Here is an 11,604-nt window from a genome sequence, read left to right on the forward strand (position 1 = left end):
GAATTTGATGATAATCCAGGTAACTGCCTGGTCCAAAGAGCAGAAATCCTGTTATCAAAAACCCAAATATAAAAGGAACCTCCACGTCGGTAGGTACACAGTCTTCCACTCCTGCCAGGAATCCACTGTATATCCAGCGAGACATATCCCGAGACTGGACTCTCCTTCACCCAGTCAAGAAAATTGTTTCAATTGCGTTGAAAAACCAGCTGATCAGATCCATATTCCTTAAATTTTTGGAAAATATGTAAAAAGAGGCTTCGAAAAAAGAAAACATGGCAGTGGGGGGTTGGGTGGGCAGTTCAGGGGACAGAGAGAAAAGAAACACTTCCGCCTTCCACCAGGAGCAGAAAAAAAAAAAGTGAGTAATGACATTTCTGATGTGTGTTTAGTGTTAGGTTTAGTCAGTTTTAATGTGTTTGAGTCAAACCAATGAAGCGATTTTTTAACTTGGAGTTTCAGATTCTGTTTGAGGTTCAGACTCAGAGATGGTGGAACTGCAGTCAGAGCCTCTCAGACAGAAGGAGAAGCTCAAAGCCAGAGATGGTGAGACAGACAGGGAGGACTTTGTTAATGAGGTAGGTGACACATTGCTTTTTTTAGAAGAGGAAATGAAGAAAGAATCTGGAAAAAAAATACATATAGACTGACATGGACATGGATGATTTGTAAAAACACCTAAGAAAATGTCTGCATTTAATGGAAATAGTGTATATAACTTTATTTGCTAAATTTGTTCATGTGTTTATGAATATTACTGAAATTGCTGACGATAGGCATGACATTCACCAGACTCAGTGATGCGCTACTCCGTTCACCATAACATCCAAGGGAAAGCTGTCAGTGTAACAAATTGAAGAGTGCCACAGAAAGGTTACAGCATATATTGCCTCTTAAAAGAATCAGAATCGAGAATCAGAAATGATGCCCAACCCTACTAATGTCTGGGTTTCCTTCCTGGACCTGTTGCTTCAGCAACCAGACCACAAATAAGCAAAATAACAAGATGGGTTATATTTTGACATATGTTGTGCCCCGAAGTTTATACAGTAAATACATTTTGGTCAGCCCTGATGCTGCTATTACTTCAACCTGCTAGATGGCAGTGCTGCAACACCATAGGGAGGAGGAGACCGGAGGAAGCATATGATTGAACGCCGTTCTATCATGTCTCATGTCATGATAACATGCATGAGACTTTACTCTGATTGACAACTGCCACAAAACCATATTCCACTTCATAAATATGCTCTCATCTTGTCTTGTCTCCATTAACGTCTGCACCTCCAGGGCGGTAGACACAATCATCATTTAACACCAAACACAAAGTTTATAACAAAACAATCAATATCTAAACTAATAATGTTTAAATCATTTAATGTTCTGTTGAACTAAAACTTGTCTCAAAGACTTGAAATGTGTCTATATTCTTAAAATATTTAATAGTTTCCCATTTATTTATGGACATTTCATCAGTCCACCATATGATAAGACACTCTTTAGGTGAAAAACAATAAAAAATATTGGGTTAAACAGATTTTATAGAACCCTACATTAAAATCAAAGTGTACTATATTGCTGATTTTATTTATTTGGCTTTTTATTATTTTAAACAGTAGCGTTCATGTGAATAAATACGTTGTCACTTGCTTTACGGGTAAGTTCAACACCACAGAATCAAGGAAAACTTTGAAATTAAGACAATTAAATGTTATTTAAGCACAAAAAAATGCAACGCTTTCAAACTCAATGAAAACTTTGACCAAAAAAATTGTGGTTACTTCCATAACAGATCAGCTGCTCAGCTACCTACTTAGAACTACATGATAATAAAATAAACAAGTATGAGTTTTTTATGGTCTACAACTCTTGCTCATGCACAGATTTTTGTATAGGTTTAAAAATCGAAAAAACTTGTTTGCCTTTTTCTGTTATACTGAAAAAAAACATTCATGGTCAGTACTGATAGCAATAAATCAAAAACACAAAATATACAATAATCCACAAAGTAATAAAGCTTTGCTTGTCAACACTGCCACCTGAATTCACTAATATGAATCTGAACTGACTGTGTGGGTTGTGAGAATGTATGTGAAGTTGTGTCTGAGCTGCAGAATCAAAGTCTTAATGGTTCCTACCCCTCTGAAGTTGCTGGTGGCTTGGAAGTAGATGAGGTAGTTCTTGGTGGGGTCTAAGGGACTGTTCCAGTAGCCGTTGTAGGTGTGATTGTCACCCACAGTGAAAGGTGTGGCCTCCGGCAGACTGCTGGGAGCCAGCTCAGCTGTGTAGTAATGAGGGGACCCTTTGGCCTGGGCCTCGTTGTGTGAGTTTGGAGAAGGGAAACAGTCCACGGTGCCCAGCTCCCTTCTCCTTACTTGACGGGACCCATCTTCCTCCACCACCACCACCTGGTAGGCGCTGGAAAATGAGAAACTGAAGATTAATGAACAAATGAACAAATCACTGCCCAGTGTAATCCAGTAATAGCCAATAAAGAAGCTCCAACATTTAACAGCTTTTGGTGCTCATTTTGGCCTTCATTTATGTCCACCTGAAATCCAAAAATGTTGGAAAGTTGCATAAACAGAAGATAAAAACAAAATGCAATGATTTGTAAATCTCATATACCCATATTTTATTCACAGTGGTACATAGATAACATATCAAATGTTAAAACTAGGAAAATGTACCACTTGTTTTTTGAAAAATAAACTTTAACTTTGAATTGTATGTCAAAAACACAGTTGTTTCAGGACCATATTTAAAACTGTGAAGCATCCTCTCCTCTTTTATCAGCAGCCTGTAAACGTCTAGGAACTAAAGAGACAAGTTGCTGAAATTTTGGGAGAGGAATGTTGTCCCATTCTTGTCTGATACAGAATTCTAGACTCAACAGTCCACAGTTTTTGCTGGATTTTATGCTGGATGGGAGCAGATGTTATTCTAATGTTAGGGGTGTATACACTCCACTGCCCTACTCCCACTCAATCGTTAAGACCACAATCTGGTGTTTGTAACATCTCAGTATGTTCCTGAGGTTCTAAGGTTGCCTGTTTCCACAAGGTGTGTGAGGCGTGCAGTCAGGAAGCCAGTACAGCTCTGCAGGACTGCTTTGACACCACTTACTGTGATGTGCCCCGGCTGCCGCATGGGGATGACATCACTGCTGTAACAAACTGCATAATGGACTACATTAACTTCTGCAAGGACAATACTATTTTAACCCCGACTGTTTGCTGCTTCCCCAATAACAGTGGTGTCCAATCCTGGTCCTGGAGGAACACTCTCCTGCATGTTTTAGATGTCCCTCTGTTTTGGCACACCTGATTTGAATGATTGAGTGATTACCAAGCTTCTGCAGAACTTGAAGACCTGCTGAAGAGCAGGGAAACAACTAAAACATGCAGGATAGTGGCCCTCCAGGATCAGTAGAGGACACCACTGCCCAATAACAAGCCTTGAATCACCAGTGACCTGAAAGTCCTGCTGAATGAGAAGAAAAGATCCTTCAGAAATGGTGACAAAGACATGTTCAGGAGGACACAACAAGAACTAAAGCTAAAGCAGAAGAGGACTACAAACTAAAACTGGAAAATAGACTTCAGCAAAACAACATCAAAAAGCTGTGGGCAGGAATGAAGATGATCATTGGCTTCAAACCTAATGACCATCAGCAGCAAGGGTGCAGCCTAGAAAACAGCAAACAATCTGAACCTTTTTTCAACATGTTCATCAGCGGACCCCCTGCAGGGCAACCTTAACCACAAACGTTTGAGTCAGTGAGGGACATGCGGTACAAAGTGGTCTCCATCATCGACAATCCATCTCATCCCCTTTATGATATCCTCCAAAGGCAGCAAAGCTACTTTTCCAAAACACTCCCTCAGCCCTGCTGTCACAGAGAACACTTGTCAATTGTGATTTCACTTGATAACAGATGTAACCAGTAAACTTCTATCTGCACACTACTGTAAAACTGTTACATACAGTATCATCTACTGTCATTTCATCATGCTACTGTAAATGTGTCATTTGTTTGTACCCTGCTATCATTGCATTACTTTTGTCTTCATTTGCACCAACTACTGGTTTTTGTTTGCTATTATCAGTGTTGTTTTTCATGCTTTTAATTTTGGATTTGTCTGCTGCTGTGACAAACTAATTTCCCTTTAGGGGATCAATAAAGTATCTTTCTACTCTAGTCAATTATGTTATGTTATATTATATTATATTATATTATATTATATTATATTATATTATATTATATTATATTATATTATATTATATTATATACTTTTCCACATTGATGGCGCCTTCCAGAAGTGTCAGTCACCCATGCCGTGAATACCAATGTGCCCCTATACCATCAGAGAGGCAGGCTTTTGAATTGTGTGCTGATAAAAGGCCAGATTGTCACTCTGCAGTCAGGAGGACAAGGTGGTTTCGAAAAAAAGGAATTTCAAATTTAAAGTCATCTGACTACAAAACAGTGTTTCACTTTGCCTCAGTCATTTTAAATGAGATTTGGCCCAGAAAAGACAACAGCATGTCTGGATGGTGTTCCCATATAGCTTTTTTTTTTTTTTACATGACAAAGCTTTGACCTTCACTTCTGGGTGGCCCAGTGAACTGTTTTTACAGACAATAATTTGAGTAAGTGTTCCTGAGCCCATGCAGTGACGTCTATAACAGATTCAGCCCCTGAGGGCCCAGAAATCATGGGCATCCAATGTTGATTTTGGATATTCAGCCGTGTCCTTTGATATTATGAGTAGGACATTTAAAGTCTTCCTAAATTTATTTTCCAGAACATTATTCTGATATTGTTTATTTTTAGATGCAGTTTTTGCAGACTGGTGAACCTCTGCCCATCTTTGCGTCTGAGAAATTCAATCTCTCTAAAATGCTGTTTTACACTCATTCCTCTTACTTACTTGTTGCCAATTGATCTATTTTGTTGCTAAATGCTCCTCCTGCTGTTTCTTATTCATATAACTTACATTTATTGCCCCTATCCAAACTTTTTTGAGATGTGTTTCTGACATTAAATTGAAAATTACCTTATTTCTTCTAAAAAATGGCAACATTTTCTAGTTTAAGTATCTGATATGTTCACTACGTCTATTGTGAATAAAATATGAATTTATGAGATTTGCAAACGATTGCCTTCTCTTTTTCTTTACATTTTACTCAACATCCCAACTATTGCAGAACTGGGGTTGTATCTGTGTGCTCTGTAGTTATCATTCTAAACACAGAGTTGTGGAAGTGATAAAGTCCTACAGAAAACAACTACTAAATTGCTGCTAAAGATTATTCTGCAAGCAATAGTCAGTTTGTTTTTAGACCATATTGGCTTAGTTTTTGTTAAATAATGACTGTAACATGTCATGTGTTGCTGTTCACCTGAGTCAATATATTCAGGCCTATAGGGACCAGTTTATTTTTATATCATTCAGATATAGTGTATTTTCTTTTCACCATGACAGTGTATATTTGCTGCATAAATCCTGTAACTTTGAAGACTTGCCACCAGGATTAGCATGACATGATACTTTTTGGATTTTTTTTTTAACCTTTTGCTGTGCTACAAGCTGAACAAACCGGTTGCTGATGCTCCACGGAGCTCTTTTTGACTGCAGCTATAAATATAAGAGCGTGGAGGAGCAATGAATGAGTGTCGGCGTAGGTGTGGAGCATATTTTAGTTGTACCTGACAGGAGCTCCTCTCCCCAGGGCAGGGCGAAGCAGAACAGTGATGGTGCTCTCCGACTCGCTCAGCGGAGAGGGAATGTCTTCATAGTCGAACACCGGAGCTGAGAGCAGAGATGTAGGAGGAAAAGCACAAAGAAGAGTTTGGCTACGGAAACAAACAAGCAGAAATACGGCCAAAGAAAACCTGGAAAAAAAAACTACCTGAAAATCCTGAAAGGCATCAAATACACTTTAATATTAGTCAAAGGCAGAGAATAATGTGTGTGTGTGTGTTTGCGTCTGTCCATTATCAAAATGTATCATGAACCACCGGAGGAATTTTAAGGAAGGACATCTGCAGCTGATTAAGATCTGAAGTCAGTATAATTCAAAATGGCTGTCATAGCCAACTGATGTTAAAAACACAAAAATGGCTGTAACTGAATATATTTTAGCGATATTAACCTAAAATTTGGTGTGTTAGTATATGACACTGAGCCATAACACATACTGTATGATCATAAACGGATTGTGCACGATCTCTGTTTAAAAGTTTGCCATTAACTATTAGAGTCAACTCTGACTGTTAGTAAAATATTATATGAACCACTGACTAGTTTATTAAAACATCCACTACTTACATCATTGAATGTATGTACAATTGAATAATGTTTGAAGCCAACCCAAATCAAAATGGCCACCATAGTCAACCGAGCTTAGAAAACATGAAAATGGCTGTATTTTAGTCAGTTTGATGAGGTTGTTACTGAAAGTCAGTCACAATACATAGTCCAAGTGCTACTCATTGTGTAAGATCTTTACTTAAACCTCATGCACCACTAGATAGATTTTATTGCAATTTCCAGAAAGTAATCATTGGATGTAGGCTACTTCTACAACTGTTAACTTTTGAAGGTAATCCAATTTAAGATGGATACCACATCTAATCAACATTGCCCAACACAAAAATGTCTTTACCTCAATTAATTTAAAAGAAACTGGGCTAAAATTGAGTATGTTAGCAGCTGAGAGTCATTCACAACACATACTTTGAGTGTGATATCTCACAATATTGCATGAGATCGCTCGTAATGTTATTTTCAAGGTTTGACGAAACATCATAAGATAATCTTAGTCTAACACTCTGACATGAAAGGCAGCAGGCAATATGCATTTTTTCAACAAATGCTAGACCTTCAATTTAGTCATTTATTTTATCCTAACATGAGGAGATAAAGTGAGCTACTCTTACTCATTACTCACAGATGTCCCTTGTGTGCAGGTCTTGTAGGCCTCCCACACAGAGCCACTGACTGATAACTAGAAACAGAGGCCAAACTACAGAGAAAACGGCAACCTCTTATAATATAATTAGGACATACTGTATTTCAAAACTGCACAACCTAAGCAAAACTCCAGGGACGATGAGGTTGAGCCTTCCTTTTTCTGCTTACTGCAGGAAGTAAATTAACTGGAGCGTGTCATGAATCAAGTGGCTATCCAAGAACCACATATGAACTCAGACAAAACGGATGTGGAATATGAGAGTTGAATGTTTCACTTTCTGACGCAGCGTATCTCTGCTTCCAGTAAAAACCTGCTCGTGAAACCTATTACCTGAGAAACAAACAAGAACAGCTGAGGTCTGTAACAGAAGGAGCTGTGTCAATGCGGGTTGGAGCCAGCGCATGTTTGGTGCCAAAATACAGTGAATTCTGAAACTTCTAATAGCAGCTTCTCCCTTTAATTGCCCGGTACTAAACTGGAGCAGAAGCCGACTGTCTACTGAGCCCATCTGACAGCAGCCAGCAGAGAGAGTATGAAGACTGCAGGTAAGATTTTAGACACATTCATTGCTGTGAGTATGCATAGTAGGGCTGTGCAACTTTGGTTTGTGGTTGATACAATTCATATCTTGATGCACTACCAACAATCTGATTTATTAAAGATACATGGGCAGCAACAATCAATATTATGCAATACGATTCAGACCCTAATTACAATGCAATTTGATTCATTATACCATGTAATTTAATATGAACTTGAATAAACACATCGAGATTTATCCATCCACCCATTTTCTTTAAACACATTGAGATTTATCCATCCATCCATTTTCTTTACCTGCTTTTTCCTTTCTGGGTCATAGGGAAGCTGGTGCCTATCTCCAGCAGTCACTGTGTGAGAGGCGGGGGACACCCTAGACAGGTCTCCAGTCCATCACAGGGTCATATAGAGACAAATGAGACAAACAACCATTCACTCTCACTCACACCTAGGGACAATTTAGAGTTACCAATTAACCTAACATGCATGTTTGTGGTCTGTGGGAGGAAACCAGAGTACCTCGTAAAAACAGGGAGAAGATCCAAACGCCACACAGGAAAGCTCCAGCCAAAAATGCAAACCAGAGATCTTCTGGCTCTGGGGCAACAGCTCTAACCACTGCTTTGCCTTGCTGCCACATTGAAATTCAATGTAAAGCAAAAAAAACAAAGCAAAGAAATGGGCCTATGTCAGTTTTTGAGACTAAATATTTTATACCTAAAAATAAATGGTCTCTCACAAACAGGTCTTGTTTTAAATTTGCAAAACACTTTAATAAAACCTGACTCACAATCATTAAACAATATATATAAAATGAGGCTTAAGACAAAATTAATAAACCTACCAGCAGAAGATGTGTTTAATACTTTTTTTCAGTAATTCAGCAGTGAGCAGCAAGAATAAAACATTGGTTCACTTTTTTCCCTGGAATATTAGCTGATTAATATTGCTTTCAGGATGTTTTAGAGGGTTTGTTGCTGTTTACAACAGCACCTCTGCAGTTCTTCTCCAAAACTGTAGGTGTTGCTGAAGAGAAAACAGTACTGCTAAACAGCTGGAAGTGTAGCCAGAAAAGGATGTGTTTGATGTAAGACATAAAGAAATGTAATCAAACATTGAATATTAGTAGACCTCTGAGGTGGACCCAGAATTTGAAGCTGGAACAGGATTAGCTTCTCTGTTGGCTGATTCTCGCACAAGTTTTAAGTCTCAGCCCATCCATGTAAACAAACAGAACACTGCTGTTGGTAAAGTAATAATAAAAAAAAGCATGTAGTTCATGTAGTGTAAAACTAGCGCCCCTTTTCTCCTCCTGACCTCTCACTCAGTCTCTGCCAACATTCCCAAGAAGATATCAAGCTGCCCTGACTGGCAACCTTGCTTTGGCCCTGATACACACGACATCAAAGAATTTCCATGGACAGTTCGCTATCAACACACACACTCACTGAAAAACATCGAATCCCACAGACATGCAGACAACAAATGTGTATATTACATTTTGCATTCTCCTCATTGTTCTATTTCTACTTTACGGTTCTAAAACAAAGAAAATGTTTTTTCCTATGTAGGTAAACAAATATGGCAGAATCAGACGTGTAGAATTTCAGAGAAGATGTTTAGGTGGTTATATAAGAGTGAATCTGCTTCTGTTCGTGAAAGAAAACAGACAGAACGAGTAAGGCAACTGTCAAGAATAAATATTGGGGATCAAGCTGAGCAGTGGAGTGCCATGAATACAGAGCTCGGCAATCAAACAAGCATTTTTTGCAATTCTTCTAGACTGATAAGTTTACCATTTCAACCAAAGCTATCTTTTTATCTGCATGCTTTACACAAAATCTGAGCATAAATGTGTAATAATATAACAAAATTGTCAAGACTCTTCCACAGACGTTGCCATTGTTGGCCTATTTTCAGACACCTCGAATGTTTTCGCAGGCAAACAAACACACATGGCAATTGGCAGTCATTCAGAAACTGTGCTTACACATTTTGATTTGAGGGATAAATTAGCATTAACTGATTCATACAGTGATTTTGCCTGTGTCTGTAGGCTCTTTCACAAGACACTTCAGGCCGGGACTTGGACGCCTTGTGGATGCTTCAGTGTGTTTTTTGAATGAACCAAAGCAATGACTGAGGTCAGAACCAACTCAACCCTGATTTGTGCCGCAAAGCAAGGTAGTAACAGCGCTGAAACAGTTGACTTCGAAATGGTGAGCTGATTAAACAACAACAAACAGATTTATTACAGAAGGAAGATCAATGGTGACACACAGCAACTTTGTGTTTCCTTTAAAAAATTAGCTAACCACAGAGAGAATCGTTAAACTGAATTAATTCAAGAACTTTTGAAATTGATATGAGGAAGAGGTCCATCACTCATTTAATGCGTTGTGCTCCACATCAACTCAGCTGAGTTCTGCTCCACACCTCTTTTGGTTCTGCACTGCCTACGTCTTTCCTGAATGTTTACGTTGTGTGGGATGTGGGTGGTGCCAGCAGTGGTTTTTGAGTGGCCAGAAGCAGCATAAAGACAGACTAGTCTGTGCGCCCATTTCACAGAACTGTTTTATGAAAGAGCCTTGTGGCAAAAGACCAATGGATGGATTTTAATGAAACTTAGAAAGTAATTATTAGATGTACATCTACATCTGTCCTTTCAGCTGCCTCAGATCAGCATGTCTCATCGCTGCCAGGACCTTTCCACAAAGTAAACACATTGGATTACAATTAAAAAATAATCGTTCCTCCATTTCTCCTGAAAAATGCGACATTCAGCATCCATTTTTATTTTTCCGCAGTCACCATGAACGATACCTGTCAGTGACTTGATCTAATCCTCCACTTGAGCGCTCATGTTCATTGACCCAGATCCTTGCTTGGATATATACTTGCATTATTATCAATTTTATCATAGAAATGCCATTGGTTGTTGATTGTTTTTCATACGAGTTTTAGGCTGGTTAAAAGGGTTCTAAGGTCTGTATATGGCCTGGAGGCCAGAGGTTCCCCACTCCTGCTCTAAAGGTTATAAGGACTGCTAGTTCCATTATAGCAGTTAGAAAGACTTCAAATCACTAGTGGCATGCTTCTATTGCACAGCACTCGGCTAACAGTCCGCATAACAACTTCACCTATGCAGGAGAGATTTACTATCATCAACAATGTAGGACTCATTGTTGGAACCCTGTGTTGCGGGTCTTTGGTTTCATTTTTTAAGCAGGGTTTGAAAGAATACTATAAACATTCAAAAGGAGCTCAAAGAGCCAAGACTCATACGGCAGATCAATTTACTTCATATTGCTCAAAGAATAGCACTTCAAGGCAGACAACACAGAGTTAAGAAGAAATGCAAAAGGATGTTTATAGTCCAGCTATATAACTATTTTTGTGCTGGCTAAAATAGATAAGCTGTGGTGGCTATATTGAATTGGGTTAAGTACAAAAATTAATCAGTTCTAGGCGTATACCCAGTCATTACTTTCTGATAATTTGAATAAAATCTGCCCAGTGCTTCATGAGACATTTTGTCAGACAGTTCAACAGCTAATGGCAATGTTTTAAAAACAGATCTCAAATGATCAGTTAGCACTTGGAGTGTGTTGGGACTGATTCAGCTACTACCGAACCAAATCAAAATTAAGCCCAATACGTGTACTTTTTTTAGTTAAAGCCATTTTTGTGTTTTCTAAGGTCACTTAGCTGTGACAGCCATCTTGGATGAGGTTGACTCCAAAAGTTAATCAGTTGTATAAGTGCTACCAGTGATCACTTTCTGAAGGTTTCATTAAAATTCATCCACTAGTTCATGAGATATTTTGCAGATGCTACAGACAAACAAAGATGCACAGACACAAGTCAACCTTTTATCGCTGCTTCACTTTCGGCAGCAGGCGATAAAAAGGTGAACTGCCTCACATGAAATTGTTCCCCTGTGGTCAGAAAGTATCTGCTCTCTCTATCTTAGCCGAGTGATGGACTGGAGACCTGTCAAGTTTGGATCCTGCCACTCACTTGTTGACTGTTGGAAATCAGCCCCAGTCAAAAGGAGAGTGTTTCATTTTCTTGCCACTTTTT

The 11,604-nt window shown here is 38.8% G+C and overlaps 1 protein-coding gene across 5 annotated transcripts in view; it reads right to left on the reverse strand.

The window, feature by feature from the left end:
• Positions 1-11,604, reverse strand: part of ptprua (protein tyrosine phosphatase receptor type Ua) — a 391,037-nt gene that overhangs the window by 125,920 nt on the left and 253,513 nt on the right. For all 5 annotated transcript variants that reach the window (XM_017431881.3, XM_017431879.3, XM_017431882.3 and 2 more), the window contains 2 exons: positions 5,714-5,816; positions 2,139-2,418 (listed from right to left, as the gene is read on the reverse strand). In XM_017431881.3, coding sequence (XP_017287370.1) covers positions 2,139-2,418; positions 5,714-5,816 — 383 coding nt within the window. The remainder of the gene's footprint in view (positions 1-2,138; positions 2,419-5,713; positions 5,817-11,604) is intronic.

The sequence above is a fragment of the Kryptolebias marmoratus genome, linkage group LG5 (genome assembly GCF_001649575.2).
Source record: "Kryptolebias marmoratus isolate JLee-2015 linkage group LG5, ASM164957v2, whole genome shotgun sequence".
NCBI classification, from domain to species: Eukaryota; Metazoa; Chordata; class Actinopteri; order Cyprinodontiformes; family Rivulidae; genus Kryptolebias; species Kryptolebias marmoratus.